General features: G+C 43.0%; 1 protein-coding gene across 6 annotated transcripts in view; it reads right to left on the minus strand.

Annotated features, from left to right (window-relative positions):
- Positions 1–2,625: 2,625 nt before the first annotated feature.
- Positions 2,626–20,984, minus strand: part of LOC128688628 (procollagen-lysine,2-oxoglutarate 5-dioxygenase 2-like) — a 123,125-nt gene continuing 104,766 nt past the window's right edge. For 3 of the 6 annotated variants that reach the window (XM_070084522.1, XM_070084525.1, XM_070084528.1), the window contains exons 14-16: positions 16,908–17,060; positions 14,899–15,027; positions 2,626–3,062 (exon numbers count right to left, since the gene is read on the minus strand). In XM_070084522.1, the coding sequence (XP_069940623.1) occupies positions 2,907–3,062; positions 14,899–15,027; positions 16,908–17,060 (438 nt within the window). In that variant the 3' untranslated portion in view covers positions 2,626–2,906. The remainder of the gene's footprint in view (positions 3,063–14,898; positions 15,028–16,907; positions 17,061–20,984) is intronic. The other 3 variants (XM_070084527.1, XM_070084524.1, XM_070084523.1) reach the window with 1 other exon arrangement.

Genomic DNA, 20,984 nt, shown 5'->3' on the forward strand with positions numbered 1-20,984 from the left:
AATGAACATTCAACATGACACTTAACTTTATTGAAGACTGTTGTTGGTGGATGGAAGACAGGGATGGATCGAAAGGGAGTCCTTATCCGAGGTCACTTCCCATCATTTTTTTTTAATGCCACTAGGACCAGCTTGAGTCACTGGACCCCTGTCACACAAAATATCTGTTCAGATAGGTCTGTTTCTGGTGTCTCTAAGATTTGCCTAAAATGGGACATGTCATTGTCATTGTAAAAGTTGCCAGCACAGATTGCAATAGCTTTCTCAGGGTGATGTTCTTCCACAAATGAATGCACCCTACTCCACATTGCACAAATCTCCTTAATCTCTGAAGAAGGTACCTTCTCCCATCTCTCTTCCTCCTCTGAAGCAATTTCCTGAGCTGTGGTCTGTTGCTGTTGCAGATGAAGCTCTTGCAGCTCATCAGTGGTTAGCTCTTGATTGTGATCCTTCACCAACTCTTCCACATCCTGGCCACTCGCATCCAACCCCATGGAATTCCCCAATGCCACAATACTTTCCACAACAGGCAGAGGGTCAACAGGGTCAGCCTCAAACCCTTCAAAATCCCTCTCTTGGACACAATCTGGCCACAATTTTCTCCAAGCAGAGTTCATCATCCTGGAAGTCACTCCCTGCCAAGCCTTATCTATAAGGCTTATGCAGTGGAAGATATTGAAGTGATCCGTCCAAAACTCTCTTAGGGTCAATTCAGAGTCCGAGGTTATGTCAAAGCACCTTTGAAATATTACTTTGGTGTACAGTTTTTTGAAGTTTGCAATGATCTGCTGGTCCATGGGCTGGATGAGAGGAGTGGTGTTAGGAGGCAAGAACTTTACTGTTACAAAACTGAATTCCTTAGAGAACTGATCTTCCAAGTCTGGAGGATGAGCAGGAGCATTGTCCATTAACGGGAGGCATTGGAGTGGATATTTATTATCCAGGAGGTATTTCTTCACACTCAGGCCAAACACTCCATTGAACCATTCCACAAAAATTTCCCTCGTGACCCATTCCCTACTGTTAGCCTTCTACATCACACACAGTTTACTCTTGACAACACTGTTTTTCTTGAACACACTGGGATTTTCAGAGTGATACACCAATAAAGGCTTCACTTTGAAATCCCCACTAGCATTACTACACAACAAGAGTGTTAGCCTGTCTTTTTTAGGCTTGTGTCCTGGGAGTGCCTCTTCCTCCTGCATGATGTAGGCCCTCTTTGGCATTTTCTTCCATTACAGGCCTGTTTTGTTACAATTGAACACTTGTTGGGGCTGGAATTTTTCAGCCTCTATATAGGCTTTGAATTCCTGCACAAATTTTTCAGCTGCATGTTTATCTGAACTGGCATCCTCACCATGCCTTACAACACTGTGTATGCCACTTCGCTTCTTGAATTTTTCGAACCAGCCTTTGCTGGCCTTAAATTCACCAACATCAGCACTCGTTCCAGGTAGTTTCTTTATGAGATCGTCATGCAACTGCCTTGCTTTTTCACAAATTATCGACTGCACTACACTATCTCCCGCTAACTGTTTCTGTTTGATCCACACCAACAACAATTTCTCCACATCTTCAGTTGTTTGGGATCTCTGTTTCTTTATTGCATTCACCCCTTTCACATCAGCTTCCACGATTTCTTTTATCTTTGCCAAAATGGAACTGATGGTTGATGGCGCCTTCCTGTACATCCTGCCGAGGTCAGCAATACATATGCCACTATCATATTTTTCAACGAAATCTTTTTGCATTTCTACGGTGTTCCTCACTTTCTTTACCAAAGGACTGGCACTAGGAGTTTTCTTTGGGCCCATGGTGGCTTATTTAGCAGTCACACACAAGAAACAAGTGCCAAAAACAATGGATTATTACGAAATGTTTCGTATGACTTCGTAGGATATGTTCATTCAACGAGAAACAATGTGACACTGCCTCAGAATGCATGTGGGAGGTGGCTTTTTGTGCGCGCTGGGCACTGGACAGGTTCCGTACCATCAACAAAAATGGAGGAAATCGAAGAAAACAGAACCAATATTTTGATGAAAAAACTCGTCGAAAACGGAAATTGGTGATAACGAAGATCGATGAAAAGGGAGGGTCCACTGTACATTAATTCATTTTGCATTGTTTGCTATGGAAAAGTAGGTACTGAGTATACTAAACATTCAATGTATGATTAATTTCCAGGACTGCATTAACATCATAAGTTAATCTAATGTACTGGTAAATTAGATATTGGTTTCTAATTGAGGACAGCATCTCAGTTACTACCTTTGTGAATAGGGGTTATTCTGGTCTGGAAGGACATGTTCAAATGAGTTGTTGAAATGCATTGTAGATTTCTTGTAGATAATGGTAGATATAACTTGTGTGTTATGTAGCTGAATTTAGTGATTTAACAACTGAAGAGGGCTGTGAGGTTAGGAATCAGGGTTGCAGGGAAAAACGGGAAAATTTGAGTCCAAGACCTTTTTGATAGCACATGTTCATGGCAAGATACGAGTGCAAGGTGTGAATCCAATGGGGGTTAAGGATAAAAACTAGAATTTAGATCATTCTAGAAGCCTTGGTTATATTTATATTACTATTTTTTTTTTTTTTTGAGGTAAGACAAATATGACATTTTGATGTACATTATTTATTTATATAAATATCACATGAGTTTTAAAACACTTGAAGTAAAAATATATACGTGCACATCACTCTGTAAACCTAATTTTCTACATTTTGAATTACATGAATTTAATTTTACATACTCTAATTCACAACACATTATTAGTAATGAAATTGGTAGAAAAATTAGTATGCGTACTATATATATGATATGCATATATTTAACAATTAATTTGCAGATGTAATTTTTATGCTAACATGATTTTGAGACTAAAAGATTGAAGCTTAATTTATGGGTCAACAAATGAAACTATAATATATCTTGTCCCTTGTGTCACACGAAGGCCTTCATGCAAATGAGTGAGTCGTCCAGGATGCATCAATACCCACCCAACTCTAGAATTTGTAATGGAGCAGTTGTACCTCACAAATCTACAACCTCCACCCTGCAATAAGAATAAATAAATACACTGTAGATAAGAATTATTGAATCATGAGTATTCTTATAAATATTGTATATTAAAAATGTACTATCAAGGTTGTTTAGTATATTCATTGTTAAATAGAGAATTTGTCAAGTATAAAATTAAGAATACAAATCCTGACATGTACAGAATATAACCCCCCATATGTTCTTAATTTTGCACTTACAGAATCTGTAAAGTGCTATTTAACCCTTTGACTGTTTCTTACGAGCCAGTGTTTTGGACGTATGTATACTCATTAATTCTAGAAGATTCAAATCAAGTGGGAGAAAACTGGTAGCCCCACATGTGAGAGAATGGGTCTGTGTGATCAGTGTGCACTGTATAAAAAAATCCTGCAGCACGCAGTGCATAATGAGAAAAAAAAAACTCTGATCGTGTTTTTGGATTAAAACGCTGATTTTGAGGTGTATTTTCGTATAGTATTTATGGTTGTATTCTTGTTTTCTTGGTCTCATTTGATAGAATGGAAAACATATTACAGAAATAGAGATGATTTTGATTAGTTTCACAAAGAAAATGACCTTGAAATTGAGCTCAAAGTAGCAGAAATGTTCAATTTTTACCAATGTTCAAGAGTAAGCAAATCACACCACACGTCCAATACACGTCAACTGGGGAGTTTAATATTCTTTCATTAGTGCACTAATATTTATACTATTTTTACAATAATGCAGTAGTCTGCATAACAGTAAATCTTCTATTTTTTTGTGTAAATAAAAAATCAAAATAGAAAGCAAGAGTAACATAAGAACAGAGGATAAGTTATTTTAGTGCGAAGAATGTCTGCATTGTTTATTCTGGATCCTATTTTGAAATTGGCCTCTTTTTTAATTTGCATGAAACTGGACAAATTGCCATTTTCTGACCACTTTATTGGGTAGTTGAAATCGGTAAATGGGTGGTTTCTTGTACTCAATTGATAGAAAAAGTGGAGTTCTCAAGAAATAGCTATGAGTTTGGTCGACTGGAACAATAGAATTGGCTGAAAATAGGGCTCAAAGTTGGCGAAATCGCCAATGTGTATATATCACCGAGATCGCTAACTTCGTGGGAGCGTAATTCCGTAAGTTTCCGATCAAATTTCATACTTCTGGTGTCATTACCATTGGAAAAAGATTCTCTATCATTTCATAAGAAAAAATAAAAAAAAATTTCCCAAAAATTTTGCGACACCAGGAGACTTCAGGATTTGGGGTTGCGACAGTCAAAGGGTTAACAATAATGAAAAATGAAGTGTACCATAGCAAATACACTGTCCACTGCCACTAATAATACAATGTTGACTGCCTCTTTCATAAGTGTATAAATAGAAACAAACACTACTGCCAAGTGAGAAATGGGCTCACCCAGGCAGGGTGCAATGAGAGACGGAGTGCTTGTCTAAATGTGGTGAGGGAGGCGAGACGGGAAGGGGAATAGTTATCCATTTTCTTTTGACTTGGCACAACACACTTTAAATGAAAATCAACTGTAGGATTTTGTTCAAATATGCTCATCATTTAATTTCCCACATACCACAATTTAATTACAAGCCAATCACAGGATTTTGTTCACAATGTGCTCAATGGATTTACTACACCCAAATATTTCTTTTTATCTTCTTATTTTTTCATATAAATGCCAGTATGCACCTGGAGAAGAGAGAAGTGTAGAGGAGAGAGAGAGATTTTGGGAAATGTTGAGTGAATGCGTGGGGAGTTTTGAATCAAGTGTGAGAGTAATGGTGGTTGGGGATTTCAATGCTAAAGTGGGTAAAAATGTTATGGAGGGAGTAGTAGGTAAATTTGGGGTGCCAGGGGTAAATGTAAATGGGGAGCCTTTAATTGAGCTATGTGTAGAAAGAGATTTGGTAATAAGTAATACATATTTTATGAAAAAGAGGATAAATAAATATACAAGGTATGATGTAGCACGTAATGAAAGTAGTTTATTAGATTATGTATTGGTGGATAAAAGGTTGATGGGTAGGCTCCAGGATGTACATGTTTATAGAGGGGCAACTGATATATCGGATCATTATTTAGTTGTAGCTACAGTTAGATTAAGAGGTAGATGGGAAAAGAGGAAGGTGGCAACAACAAGTAAGAGGGAGGTGAAAGTGTATAAACTAAGGGAGGAGGAAGTTCGGGTGAGATATAAGCGACTATTGGCAGAAAGGTGGGCTAGTGCAAAGATGAGTAGTGGGGGGGGTTGAAGAGGGTTGGAATAGTTTTAAAAATGCAGTATTAGAATGTGGGGCAGAAGTTTGTGGTTATAGGAGGGTGGGGGCAGGAGGAAAGAGGAGTGATTGGTGGAATGATGAAGTAAAGGGTGTGATAAAAGAGAAAAAGGTAGCTTATGAGAGGTTTTTACAAAGCAGAAGTGTTATAAGAAGAGCAGAGTATATGGAGAGTAAAAGAAAGGTAAAGAGAGTGGTGAGAGAGTGCAAAAGGAGAGCAGATGATAAGAGTGGGAGAGGCACTGTCAAGAAATTTTAATGAAAATAAGAAAAAATTTTGGAGTGAGTTAAGTTAAGAAAGCCTAGGGAAAGTATGGATTTGTCAGTTAAAAACAGAGTAGGGGAGGTAGTAGATGGGGAGATGGAGGTATTAGGTAGATGGCGAGAATATTTTGAGGAACTTTTAAATGTTAAGAAAGAAACAGAGGCAGTAATTTCATGCACTGGTCAGGGAGGTATACCATCTTTTAGGAGTGAAGAAGAGCAGAATGTAAGAGTGGGGGAGGTATGTGAGGCATTACGTAAAATGAAAGGGGGTAAAGCAGCTGGAACTGATGGGATCATGACAGAAATGTTAAAAGCAGGGGGGGATATAGTGTTGGAGTGGGTGGTATTTTTGTTTAATAAATGTATGAAAGAGGGGAAGGTACCTAGGAAGGTTTGAGCTTGCTACCACCTGCAGCTCACAAGACTGCCATCCCCACGAGCCCCTTTGGGGCGGGGCAGATGGCAGACCAGAGGCCTAGCTTCTCCCTACGAGCCCCGTGAGGGCGGGGACTATGGCTAGGCCTGGGGACACTTGGTCCCAAAGATGAGGGGGTACTTGTACCTCCTCCCATGGGAGACTTAGGTCTCAAGATACTCCCCAGATAGGGAGCCAAGGCCGGGTCACCACTACTTGGAAAAGACCCGGACCGGGAGAATACCGACGAATAAAAAAAAAAAAAAAAAAAAAAAGTACCTAGGGATTGGCGGAGAGCATGTATAGTCCCTTTATATAAAGGGAAAGGGGACAAAAGAGGCTGTAAAAATTATAGAGGAATAAGTTTACTGAGTATACCAGGAAAAGTGTACGGTAGGGTTATAATTGAAAGAATTAGAGGTAAGACAGAATGTAGGATTGCGGATGAGCAAGGAGGTTTCAGAGTGGGTAGGGGATGTGTAGATCAAGTGTTTACATTGAAGCATATATGTGAACAGTATTTAGATAAAGGTAGGGAAGTTTTTATTGCATTTATGGATTTAGAAAAGGCATATGATAGAGTGGATAGAGGAGCAATGTGGCAGATGTTGCAAGTATATGGAATAGGTGGTAAGTTATTAAATGCTGTAAAGAGTTTTTATGAGGATAGTGAGGCTCAGGTTAGGGTGTGTATTATTATTATTATTATAATCAAAAAAAAGAAGCGCTAAGCCACAAGGACTATACAGCGCTGCAGGGCAGGAAGGAAGCGAGGGCATCAGGTGGCAAAAGGGAGATGGATGAGCAACAGGTTACGGATAACAGCGGGGCAGTGGATGGTGAAAGGGTAAAGGGCAGCAAGAGACTGAACCAGAAAGGGCTGAGGGGAGTGTGAAAAGTATCATCAGAGTTTGTGGAGTAAATCAGTCGTTGTCAAGAAGTCAATGAGAGAGTCAGGATTAAAGGAGGGTCCATCAGCAAGAAGGGAAGGTAAAGAGAGAGTAGGAGAACGAAGACGACGTTGGAGGTAAATTCTGCGTGCTCGTTGATAGAGAGGGCAGTCTAACAGAATGTGGCTAATCGATACTGGAACTTGACACTGCTCACAGAGAGGAACAGGGTGCCTCTCCATGAGATACCCATGAGTAAGACGAGTGTGGCCAATGCGAAGGCGGGAGAGAGTGGTCTCCCAACCTCGGCACTGATGACAAGAAGACGGCCAGTAACCTATGCTCGGTTTAATAGAATGAAGTTTGTTACCGAGCAGAGTTGACCAACGTTGTTGCCAACGGGTGCGAAGGTGGGTAGCTATTGCAGCAAAATAGTCTAGAAATGGAACACCTCGATAGGAAATTGGTAGGTCATATACTGCTGACCGCGCAGCAGTGTCTGCCTGTTCATTGCCCTGTACGTCGACATGACCAGGGACCCAACAAAAAACAATATCTTTATGTTTGGTAGAGATACGGCGTAGCCAAAGTTGGATACGGAGAACTAGGGGATGAGATGTATCAAATTTTCGTATAGCCTGTAGAGCACTAAGGGAGTCTGAGACTACTACAAATGATGACACAGGCATAGATGCGATACGAATAAGTGCTGCAAGAATGGCATACAGTTCAGCAGTAAAAATGCTAGCTGAAGATAGTAAATGCCCTCGTACGACGCTGTCCGGAAACACTGCTGCGAATCCGACGCCGTCTGAAGACTTAGAGCCATCTGTGTACACAGCGGTGGCATGAGAATGAGAGTGGAAGTGATCAAGAAAAAGAGAGCGGGAAGCCACCGTAGGCAGTTGAGCTTTCGAGCAAGGGAGTGAGAAAGAACAGACCCGAACAGCTGGAACTTCCCAGGGGGGTAGGGAAAAGTGAGATGCTACATGAACATATAAAGGTGGTAACTGAAGGGAAGACAAGAGTGAAAGTAGGCGAAGAGAAAAGGGACGGAGCAAACAGGGGCGGCGAACGAATAAAGAATGTCTACTAATATCGGTGACCATTCTATAAATGGAAGGATTGTGTAGATCGTGAGAGCGTACATAGTAACGAAGGCAATGGGCATCACGGCGATCAGACAAGGATGGAACATTTGCTTCTGTATAGAGGCTCTCAACAGGGGAAGAGCGAAAAGCACCAAGGCACAAACGTAAGCCTTGGTGATGGATAGAGTTAAGGCTAGAGAGAGTAGCAGGAGAGGCCGCGGAATAAATCTGGTCACCATAATCGAGTTTCGATAAAACGAGGGCTGAATGTAGGCGAAGCAGAGTTCGACGATCAGCTCCCCAGGAAAGATGAGCAAGGGTTTTAAGAAGGTTTAGCCGGCTGTGACAAGTTGCCTTCAGAGAGGTAATGTGAGGTTTCCAGGTTAACCGACGGTCAAAGAGAAGGCCTAGAAACCTGACTGTATCACGTTCGGGGATACGGGAGCCATAGAGATACAAAGGATGATCGGAGATAACAGAGCATCTAGTGAAAGTAATTTGGTGAGTTTTGGTACTTGAAAATTTAAACCCATGTGTGGTGGCCCAAGTGGAAACACGGTCGACCGCATGCTGGAGAGAAACTGCAATAAGGTGACAGTCAGCGCCTGCACAAGCAATAGCGAAGTCATCAACATAGAGTGATGACCAAATATTGGGTGGAAGAACAGAGGCCAAATCATTTATAGCAAGGAGAAAAAGTGTTGTGCTTAGAACACATCCCTGAGGGACACCTTCAGCTTGGACGAAGTCCGGGGAAAGAACATTATTGACTCGAACACGGAAATGTCTGTCAGTTAAAAAGTTCTTAAGGAAGGATGGTAGATTGCCTCGGAGGCCTAAGGAATGGGCCTGGGCCAAAATATTATACCTCCAAGTTGTGTCATATGCCTTCTCAAGGTCAAAAAATATGGCAATAACTGAGTGATTATTCGCAAAGGCATTACGAACATACGTATCCAAGCGTAGTAAGGGGTCTATGGTAGAACGACCCTTACGAAAGCCATATTGACTAGCGGAGAGACTGTTGTGAGTCTCTAAATACCACATTAAACGTCAATTTACGAGGCGTTCCATCACTTTGCAAACTGCACTTGTAAGAGCGATGGGGCGATAGTGGGAGGCATCATGTCCTGTAGTACCCGGTTTGCGGAAAGGGAGAACAATGGCAGATTTCCACAGCTGGGGAAGAACTCCTTGTGCCCAAATAAGATTGAAGAGGTGTAAGAGGACTACAAGGGCTGACCGATGTAAATGTTGTAACATACGAATATGAATGTCATCAGGCCCAGCTGCCGATGATCGGCAAGCTGAGAGCGTTGCCTCCAGTTCTTGAAGTGTAAAAGGCACATTATACTGTTCTTCTCCGAGAGAAGAAAAGTCCAAGGGTACTAACTCTCTGGCAGACTTTGAGGAAAGAAACGAGGGGCATAGATGGAGCCCTCGGGAAATACGGACCAGATGTGTGCCAAGTTCAATGGCAACGTCGAGAGGGTTTGCTATATCAACACCAGTGACCCGTAGAACAGGAGCCGGGTCAGGAGAGTATTTACCACTCAATTTCCTCACTTTTTTCCAGACTGCACTCATAGAAGAAGCAGAGGTGATGGTGGAAACATAGTCTCGCCAACAAGTGCGTTTAGCTTCACGGATGACACGGCGAGCGATCGCACGCTTCTGCTTAAAATCAACAAGTCTCTCAGCGGTTCTATTGTACCGGTACCTGCCCCATGCAGCACGTTTCAAACGTACTGCACGAGCACAAGCAGGAGACCACCAAGGCACGCACTTCTGAGAATGCCTGCCTGAGGTGTGGGGTATAGAATGAGAAGCTGCGGTATAAACTGATGTCGAGAAGATGTGTAGGAGCTCATCAATGGAGGATGAAGAAGGAACCTCACTAAAAGCAGTGAGGTGTGAGTAAAGATCCCAATTTGCCCGATCAAATTGCCAGCGAGGGCTACGGGAAGGTGGTGAATAGGAAGGAGAAGTAAGAATGATCGGAAAATGATCGCTGTCATGTAAGTCTGGTAGAACAGACCAGGTGAAGTCTAGTGCTGTGGAGGAAGAGCAGACTGATAGATCGATGCAAGAGAGAGTATGAGTACGAGGATCAAAATGGGTGGGAGTACCCGTATTTAAAACATGGAGGGGGTGAGAGGCAAGAAAAGCCTCCAACTGAATGCCACGTGAGTCACAATGAGACCCCCCCCAGAGGAAATGGTGGGCATTAAAATCACCAAGTAACAGAAGTGGTGGTGGTAAGGATGAAACAAGAAAGGCAAAGTCTGGGATAGAAAATGCTCGAGAAGGAGAGAGATATAAAGAACATATTGTAAACCACTTATTCAAGTGGATACGGGCTGCAGTGTAATGCAGCGAGGTATGGACAAATAGTTGACAGTACGGAATATCATTGCGTAGAAGAAGGGCACTTTCATTAAAGGTCCCATCTGAGAAAGGATCCGAAGAATACAATAAATTATAGCCTGAGATAGGTTGGAAAACAGCCGAGTGTAATTTTGGTTCTTGTAAGCAAGCACCAACAGGGGAAAACCTGGAAAGCAACATCTGAAGCTCACCCCGATTACCCCTGAGGCCGCGGATATTCCACTGTAAATAGGCCATGATTGGCGATGAAGAAAATATCAGGAATCTGTAGGTAAAGGCACCTACGGACTAGAGGGGTTAGAAAAGTCAACGTGTGGTGGCATTGGAAGATGTTCAAGTAGCGAAGGAACGGAGCGTTGCGAAGAATGGGGTTGTGAAGATGGAGGAGAGGGAAGAGAAGGAACAGGAAGTGAATCAGTGTCCATTGAAGGTTTAGTCTCTGCAATATATTCTGAAATGGCTTCAAGTGTTTCTGAATTCAAAGATGTATGGGAAACCATATTGGAGATAGGAGGAGGAGGGTGAGTAAAGATTGGGACAGTAATGGACTGTACCAAAGTAGAGGGGGAGGGAAAAGTGTAAGGGACTGGAGATGAAGTGTGGGGGGGGACAGAAGAGGTAGAAACCTGGGAGGTGACAGAAGAGGGAGAAACTTGGGAGGGGACGGGGGTGGAAGGCATAGTACGAGGAGGAGGGTGAATCTCCACACTTGTAATAGAGCCAGAGAGAGGGGAAGAACTAGGTACAGAGACTGGAAAGGTAACGTGTGGAGGTGGAAGAAGGGAAGGAAGGGGCAAAGAAGATTTGAGCAATGTGGATTTTTTGGACTTCTGAGTAGAGGGGCGATTGGTATTAGGTGTCGTACGAGGTCTTGTCGATACTGGGGCTTGTGAGGAAGGACGCGAAGATGTGAGAACAGACTGAGTTGTAGTCGGGACGTCAGAGCCAAGGACAGCAAAAGGATTAGATGCCGTAATGGCTATGGGAGGGGTAACAACAGAGGAGGCTGCAGAAGATGGGACCCCAGAAGTGGGGGGATGTTTGGAAACACGAGAATAAGAAACACGGGGTAGTCTCCCTTGGAGGCGGAGATGAGTAACTGCCATAGCATAAGGGAGACCTTCTGCCTCTTTGAGGCAACGGATTTCACGTTCATTTAAGTAGACCTGGCAACGGCGGGAGTACGAAGGGTGAGCTTCATTACAATTAAGGCAAGATGGAGGTTGACTGCAAGATGTATTAGAATGGTTGTCGGCACCACAGACTGGGCATTCGGCCATAGATCTGCAATATTTCGCTGGGTGACCAAAACGCCAGCAATTTCTACATTGTTGCGGTGTAGGTATCACCTTTCGAACTTGTAACCGATGTCCCGCGACATATACAGAGGACGGGAGTTCTCGGCTGTCAAAAGTTAAACGAGCCACATTGCAAGGGTAACGTCTCCGCCCCCGGGCAGGAAGGACATAAGTGTCTACTTTGAGGATTGGGAGATCCTGGAGTTCCAGCTGTTCAAAAATGTCATTGCCACATGACTGGAAATTCTGTTGGACTATGGTATGGGGCAGAATGACAGTACCACTACAAGAATTGAGAGAAAGATGTTTTTCAATAGTGATAGGAGTAGTATCGATATTCGAAAGGAGAGAAAGATCATGAGCTTGGGTAGCATTCTGGACAGTGACGATGCGCGTACCGCTCTTGAGAGCGTGAAATGAAATATCTCTGCCAACATGACGCAGGAGCGCTTTGGCAATACTATGGTCAGAAAGGTAGGCAGAAGAAGAAGTTGGTCTTAAAGTAAAGAATTTAGTCCATTGTGTGGTCCGAAACTGAGCGTGGAGAGGGAGTGCTTGACGTGTCGGTCGTTTCCGAGTAGAATGGGAAGGTAACGACGGAGCATCATCAGGAGATTGACGTTGGCGTTTAGGAGTAGGACCGGAGTTGGTCCGGCATGAAATGGGTGGGCGATTCGAAAATTGCCGTACCGTAGAGGGAGAAGCCGGAAGCATAGTCAAAGGAGAGCGGAGTTCAGACAAATCGAAGGAGTCAGTCGAAGCCCCGGTACCTGAAGCGGGTGAGGAAACAGCACCAGCAAGAGGTACAGGGGCATCAGGAGTGTCCGAAGAGTGGTCTAAACACAAGGCAGGGTCAGAATGGGGTGCGGTATCAAGAAGGGGCCCGGGGGTAGTGGTTTCATGGACTAGGGCTGCCATGGTTAGGTTACTCCTTTGCTTTTTGTTTTTAAGAAAAAAAAAGAAAGAAGAAAAGAAAATAAAAACAAAAAAAAGAATAAAAAAAGGGGGGAGCGGGGAGGAATAGTTCCCAGGAGGAATGAAAGGGCCGGAAATCTCCCTCCGCGCCCAAGAGGACTCGACACCGCTAGTAGCGCAGATGCAGCATGGAACCCGTGCCATACCCTACCCTTCATGCCAGTAAACCAGCAATCCGGGATAGCAACCTCACATCTGCCGAGCTACCTCGGTGGACAAAAGAGAGGGCGGCCGGATATCCGCCACAAAGCATACCTCCTTCAGCCACCACCCCCGGAATCCGAAAGGTGGCTTCCAGAGATACACCCGTCGCCCAAAAGACACCCAAAGCTACTCCGGGATACCGGAGAGGGATCGGGACATCCCTAGGCAATCCAGATTCCACGGCAAACTACGCCACCGCCAAGAAACCTCAACGGAATGGGATCGACCCCGGTGTCCTTTCCCCTACCTAGGAACTAGCACGCCTGTGGGAGAAATCACGAAGGCTAAAAAGAGGAAGGGCAAAAGGGAGGGGTGAGGAGGAGGAGGAGGAATGGAAAAAGGGGAGGATGGGGAGGATGGGATAGGGGAGGGGAGAATGGGGGGTAATTAGGTTCGGTCTGAGGAAGAAGACCGACAGGGCTAATTCCTCAGACCAAGAGCCTCTTCACCACGCCAAGGAGCCCCCCTTGAAGAGGTTAGGGTGTGTAGAAGAGAGGGAGACTACTTCCCGGTAAAAGTGGGTCTTAGACAGGGATGTGTAATGTCACCATGGTTGTTTAATATATTTATAGATGGGGTTGTAAAGGAAGTAAATGCTAGGGTGTTCGGGAGAGGGGTGGGATTAAATTTTGGGGAATCAAATTCAAAATGGGAATTGACACAGTTACTTTTTGCTGATGATACTGTGCTTATGGGAGATTCTAAAGAAAAATTGCAAAGGTTAGTGGATGAGTTTGGGAATGTGTGTAAAGGTAGAAAGTTGAAAGTGAACATAGAAAAGAGTAAGGTGATGAGGGTGTCAAATGATTTAGATAAAGGAAAATTGGATATCAAATTGGGGAGGGGGAGTATGGAAGAAGTGAATGTTTTCAGATACTTGGGAGTTGACGTGTTGGCGGATGGATTTATGAAGGATGAGGTTAATCATAGAATTGATGAGGGAAAAAAGGTGAGTGGTGCGTTGAGGTATATGTGGAGTCAAAAAACGTTATCTATGGAGGCAAAGAAGGGAATGTATGAAAGTATAGTAGTACCAACACTCTTATATGGGTGTGAAGCTTGGGTGGTAAATGGAGCAGCGAGGAGACGGTTGGAGGCAGTGGAGATGTCCTGTTTAAGGGCAATGTGTGGTGTAAATATGCAGAAAATTCGGAGTGTGGAAATTAGGAAAAGGTGTGGAGTTAATAAAAGTATTAGTCAGAGGGCAGAAGAGGGGGTTGTTGAGGTGGTTTGGTTATTTAGAGAGAATGGATCAAAGTAGAATGACATGGAAAGCATATAAATCTATAGGGGAAGGAAGGCGGAGTAGGGGTTGTCCTCGAAAGGATTGGAGAGAGGGGGTAAAGGAGGTTTTGTGGGCAAGGGGCTTGGACTTCCAGCAAACGTGCGTGAGCATGTTAGATAGGAGTGAATGGAGATGAATGGTACTTGGGACCTGACGATCTGTTGGAGTGTGAGCAGGGTAATATTTAGTGAAGGGATTCAGGGAAACCGGTTATTTTCATATAGTCGGACTTGAGTCCTGGAAATGGGAAGTACAATGCCTGCACTTTAAAGGAGGGGTTTGGGATATTGGCAATTTGGAGGGATTTGTAGTGTATCTTTACATGTGTATGCTTCTAAACTGTTGTATTCTGAGCACCTCTGCAAAAAACAGTGATAATGTGCGAGTGTGGTGAAAGTGTTGAATGATGATGAAAGTATTTTCTTTTTGGGGATTTTCTTTCTTTTTTGGGTCACCCTGCCTCGGTGGGAGACGGCCGACTTGTTGAAAAAAAAAAAAAAAAAGTTTAGTAATATTTAAGGAGATATGGTGAAAACACACGATAGTGCTGGGCTTGAGTGTAATCGCATGAAAGAAAGTTTATAGCACACAGTAAATTACTAATAAAAATTGGGTGACTGCACAAGAGTAAAATCACAGAAAGTGAGTAAAACTTGTACACACAATTTTATTAAAAGTATTTCAAAAGTTGAGTTATAAATCCTGCACCAGCCCTCAAGGAAAGTAGTCATCTTTAAGTCCTTTCAGGAACATTTCAACTTGCCTGATAGTCAACTCCTGGTTTATTAAGTGCAACATTGATTGTGTAGGTTGAGGTATCATGGTGTGGTCTAAGGAATGGCTGTTCGTCAGGCTTGTAGCGAACCATGAAGTTCATGATGGCTCGAGGAGGCTGGTGGAAAGTGCCAAAGATGTGATTAGACAAATTATATTTTCTCTCTAGTTATTATATTTATACTACATTGCTAAAATGTAACTAATTTATAATAATGATAGCTGTCCCTATGAACTTAACTAGAGAACTGATTCCCAACTAGTGGTAGTATGATATGAGATGGAATGCAAATATAGTACTGTAACTGGGTGATTTCAGTACTCCCTTTTGTTTGTTTGTGGAAAGTAACCTGTATAGCCCTTGTGGCTTAGCGCTTCTTTTTTGATTATAATAATAAAAATTTAAAAACAGTTGGTATTGTACTTTTTTTTTTCTTCACACTAAACTGGATTCTACTTACCAATTTTTTTTTTTTCAAGTTTCCAGGTATGTATTAAAATGGTAGAGTAGAGTACTAACATCTGTTCAGTATATGAAGTAACTGGCATTAGAACCCAGGCACAAATTTGTTTGCTAATGGTATTTAATCTTAGTACTAATGTACTAGAAACAGACAAGGCAGTTTTTTTTCTTTATTTTTTGCTGCACAGTATAAATCTAGCCCTCAAGTAGAAATGTAATGCTAAACAATTTACAATATATTTTTTCCATATAAATTTGAATGGGAAATATCATATGCACAAAATTTATAAGATATATATCACTCAAAGTTGGGAACCACTAGAGTATATTAGAAAAACTATACAACCTAAAAATACTTAATTTTTACTACAGTATCAATAAAACATATTGTGTATCTTAAATTCACAATAGTACTATGAGCAGCAAGAACATTATACCAAAACAATGTACAAAAAATGGAAACTGACAGTTTAATTAGTGTTAGTGAAATGCAAGCAGCATAAGATATGCCAAGAAGCAGTCTTAAGTGAATTTGTGGAATTAAGATGCTTCTGATAGTTAAATGGGAGTTTTTTGCACTCAACTGATAGTACAGAAGGCATTCTAGCAAATTGTTCAGGAACTGGGTCAGTCTGAGCACTGGAACTGGTCTAAAATAGTCCTCGAAATGAGTGAAATCACAGTTGCTTAGAATGCTCCCTGACCTCCAATTTTGTGCGTGCATAATTCCGTAAGTTTTGCATCAAATTTTGCCATTTTGGTGTAATTACCTTTAGAAAAATATTCTCTACCATTTTACAAGATAAAAATTTTCTTTAAAATTACAACAATGATAGGATTTTTAATTTTGGAAGTCACAATAGATTATGGGTTAAAATGTAACACAAATACAGTTTACCATTTAAATAAACAAATATGTGTACAAGAAACATACAAAGCAAGACAAAAAACTGACCACAGAGGTAGCAAGGTCCAAAGAAAAGTTTAAGAGTTAGATATTGCTAATGCAATTTGCAAATGGTTATTAATACATATCTTTTTATGTAAGAGATTTGTTAAAACATTTGTTTTTATTTAAAAAAAAATAGAAAAGGGTATTAATTAGTGCCGCAAACAGTTCAGTCATTACCATCATTCTACCATCACCATCCCAACCAGGCATTATCAGCAACCACAGTGTAGTGCAATTCTTTGTGTAAATACTGTTATCCACATTGTGACCTCTATAACCAAATCCATTATTTATTCAGTTGTAGTAGCAATTGTTAGCTAGTGAGCCTGCAATAAACATACAAGTTAATATATTTTTCCAATCATTATTATAAGACCAAATGTTATTATAACAATATAGTCAACATTTGGTAATTATGTACCCAGTTTTACCATCACCACTAATACTAAACCAGTAAACTAAACAGAACCATAATCCATGAACAAGCTAACTAGTCCATCACCATCCTTAAACTAGTTAATAGCCACCACCACTCATAAATAAGGTAGATTCCAATAGCATTCAAACAGGAATGTCTCCTCACTCCACCATCGTTGTAATATCCCTGGAAGACCTTAAGCTGGAGAGGCTGTATGTATGTTCTCAGGATCTCTAGCCACTCCTCCTCCATACCCATCTGCTTCATGTGGATATCAATAGTGGGAACTGATTCATACCCACCATCTAGACGAGGGTCCTATCAAGCAAAGAAAGGGTCATGTACTGTTCAAATGCAGAGTGAAACATGTGGATAAGAGGTGGGGTCTGTCACAGGTGGGTAGATTCATACATTGTGCTGTAAACACCATGTTGAAAAAAAAAAAATTCAGGGGTTTTTGCCATTGAACTGATGTATGAAGAGTGGATAAATGGTTCAGATGTTATGTATATAGCAAATTTTATGTGTACAACTGTATTCTAAGATACAGAGTTGCATATTCTGAGATTATCAAGATGTGCAACTTATGTGAAATTGTTAACATAATTTGTTTGCTGGTAAGGTAAAGAAAATATTCAGAATACTATCAAATTAGGTCACACTGTCCATTGTTTCAAGAATCTTTAAACCAAAGTGGATCATTCAGCATAATTACCCCTCAGGGAAGGTTCCTCGATGTTGGTGAGGGGCTCTTGATTTAGGGAATGGGATCTGTGCTCCAGTTCCCCGAATTAAGCCTGAATGCCTTCCCCAGGCGCTGTATAATCCTACGGGTTTAGTGCTTTCCCATTGATTATAATAATACTCAGCATAATTAGTGGAGACTATCCTCTACAAATTACAGCTGAGGTCTCTGACCAGTCAGGCTGTTGATGACTAGGTTACAACACACAATATTATATATATATATATATTTTTTTTTTTCAACAAGTCGGTCGTCTCCCACCGAGGCAAAAAATTGTCCTTTGTTTCTGGCTTTATTTTTCAGCAACATACCTCTTCAAGGGGGGCTCCTTGGCGTGGTGAAGAGGCTCTTGGTCTGAGGAATTAGCCCTGTCGGTCTTCTTCCTCAGACCGAACCTAATTACCCCCCATTCTCCCCTCCCCTATCCCATCCTCCCCATCCTCCCCTTTTTCCATTCCTCCTCCTCCTCCTCACCCCTCCCTTTTGCCCTTCCTCTTTTTAGCCTTCGTGATTTCTCCCACAGGCGCGCTAGTTCCTAGGTAGGGGAAAGGACACCGGGGTCGATCCCATTCCGTTGAGGTTTCTTGGCGGTGGCGTAGTTTGCCGTGGAATCTGGATTGCCTAGGGATGTCCCGATCCCTCTCCGGTATCCCGGAGTAGCTTTGGGTGTCTTTTGGGCGACGGGTGTATCTCTGGAAGCCACCTTTCGGATTCCGGGGGTGGTGGCTGAAGGAGGTATGCTTTGTGGCGGATATCCGGCCGCCCTCTCTTTTGTCCACCGAGGTAGCTCGGCAGATGTGAGGTTGCTATCCCGGATTGCTGGTTTACTGGCATGAAGGGTAGGGTATGGCACGGGTTCCATGCTGCATCTGCGCTACTAGCGGTGTCGAGTCCTCTTGGGCGCGGAGGGAGATTTCCGGCCCTTTCATTTCTCCTGGGAACTATTCCTCCCCGCTCCCCCCTTTTTTTATTCTTTTTTTTGTTTTTATTTTCTTTTCTTCTTTCTTTTTTTTTCTTAAAAACAAAAAGCAAAGGAGTAACCTAACCATGGCAGCCCTAGTCCATGAAACCACTACCCCCGGGCCCCTTCTTGATACCGCACCCCATTCTGACCCTGCCTTGTGTTTAGACCACTCTTCGGACACTCCTGATGCCCCTGTACCTCTTGCTGGTGCTGTTTCCTCACCCGCTTCAGGTACCGGGGCTTCGACTGACTCCTTCGATTTGTCTGAACTCCGCTCTCCTTTGACTATGCTTCCGGCTTCTCCCTCTACGGTACGGCAATTTTCGAATCGCCCACCCATTTCATGCCGGACCAACTCCGGTCCTACTCCTAAACGCCAACGTCAATCTCCTGATGATGCTCCGTCGTTACCTTCCCATTCTACTCGGAAACGACCGACACGTCAAGCACTCCCTCTCCACGCTCAATTTCGGACCACACAATGGACTAAATTCTTTACTTTAAGACCAACTTCTTCTTCTGCCTACCTTTCTGACCATAGTATTGCCAAAGCGCTCCTGCGTCATGTTGGCAGAGATATTTCATTTCACGCTCTCAAGAGCGGTACGCGCATCGTCACTGTCCAGAATGCTACCCAAGCTCATGATCTTTCTCTCCTTTCGAATATCGATACTACTCCTATCACTATTGAAAAACATCTTTCTCTCAATTCTTGTAGTGGTACTGTCATTCTGCCCCATACCATAGTCCAACAGAATTTCCAGTCATGTGGCAATGACATTTTTGAACAGCTGGAACTCCAGGATCTCCCAATCCTCAAAGTAGACACTTATGTCCTTCCTGCCCGGGGGCGGAGACGTTACCCTTGCAATGTGGCTCGTTTAACTTTTGACAGCCGAGAACTCCCGTCCTCTGTATATGTCGCGGGACATCGGTTACAAGTTCGAAAGGTGATACCTACACCGCAACAATGTAGAAATTGCTGGCGTTTTGGTCACCCAGCGAAATATTGCAGATCTATGGCCGAATGCCCAGTCTGTGGTGCCGACAACCATTCTAATACATCTTGCAGTCAACCTCCATCTTGCCTTAATTGTAATGAAGCTCACCCTTCGTACTCCCGCCGTTGCCAGGTCTACTTAAATGAACGTGAAATCCGTTGCCTCAAAGAGGCAGAAGGTCTCCCTTATGCTATGGCAGTTACTCATCTCCGCCTCCAAGGGAGACTACCCCGTGTTTCTTATTCTCGTGTTTCCAAACATCCCCCCACTTCTGGGGTCCCATCTTCTGCAGCCTCCTCTGTTGTTACCCCTCCCATAGCCATTACGGCATCTAATCCTTTTGCTGTCCTTGGCTCTGACGTCCCGACTACAACTCAGTCTGTTCTCGCATCTTCGCGTCCTTCCTCACAAGCCCCAGTATCGACAAGACCTCGTACGACACCTAATACCAATCGCCCCTCTACTCAGAAGTCCAAAAAATCCACATTGCTCAAATCTTCTTTGCCCCTTCCTTCCCTTCTTCCACCTCCACACGTTACCTTTCCAGTCTCTGTACCTAGTTCTTCCCCTCTCTCTGGCTCTATTACAAGTGTGGAGATTCACCCTCCTCCTCGTACTATGCCTTCCACCCCCGTCCCCTCCCAAGTTTCTCCCTCTTCTGTCACCTCCCAGGTTTCTACCTCTTCTGTCCCCCCCCACACTTCATCTCCAGTCCCTTACACTTTTCCCTCCCCCTCTACTTTGGTACAGTCCATTACTGTCCCAATCTTTACTCACCCTCCTCCTCCTATCTCCAATATGGTTTCCCATACATCTTTGAATTCAGAAACACTTGAAGCCATTTCAGAATATATTGCAGAGACTAAACCTTCAATGGACACTGATTCACTTCCTGTTCCTTCTCTTCCCTCTCCTCCATCTTCACAACCCCATTCTTCGCAACGCTCCGTTCCTTCGCTACTTGAACATCTTCCAATGCCACCACACGTTGACTTTTCTAACCCCTCTAGTCCGTAGGTGCCTTTACCTACAGATTCCTGATATTTTCTTCATCGCCAATCATGGCCTATTTACAGTGGAATATCCGCGGCCTCAGGGGTAATCGGGGTGAGCTTCAGATGTTGCTTTCCAGGTTTTCCCCTGTTGGTGCTTGCTTACAAGAACCAAAATTACACTCGGCTGTTTTCCAACCTATCTCAGGCTATAATTTATTGTATTCTTCGGATCCTTTCTCAGATGGGACCTTTAATGAAAGTGCCCTTCTTCTACGCAATGATATTCCGTACTGTCAACTATTTGTCCATACCTCGCTGCATTACACTGCAGCCCGTATCCACTTGAATAAGTGGTTTACAATATGTTCTTTATATCTCTCTCCTTCTCGAGCATTTTCTATCCCAGACTTTGCCTTTCTTGTTTCATCCTTACCACCACCACTTCTGTTACTTGGTGATTTTAATGCCCACCATTTCCTCTGGGGGGGGTCTCATTGTGACTCACGTGGCATTCAGTTGGAGGCTTTTCTTGCCTCT

The sequence above is a fragment of the Cherax quadricarinatus genome, chromosome 13 (assembly GCF_038502225.1).
Source record: "Cherax quadricarinatus isolate ZL_2023a chromosome 13, ASM3850222v1, whole genome shotgun sequence".
NCBI classification, from domain to species: Eukaryota; Metazoa; Arthropoda; class Malacostraca; order Decapoda; family Parastacidae; genus Cherax; species Cherax quadricarinatus.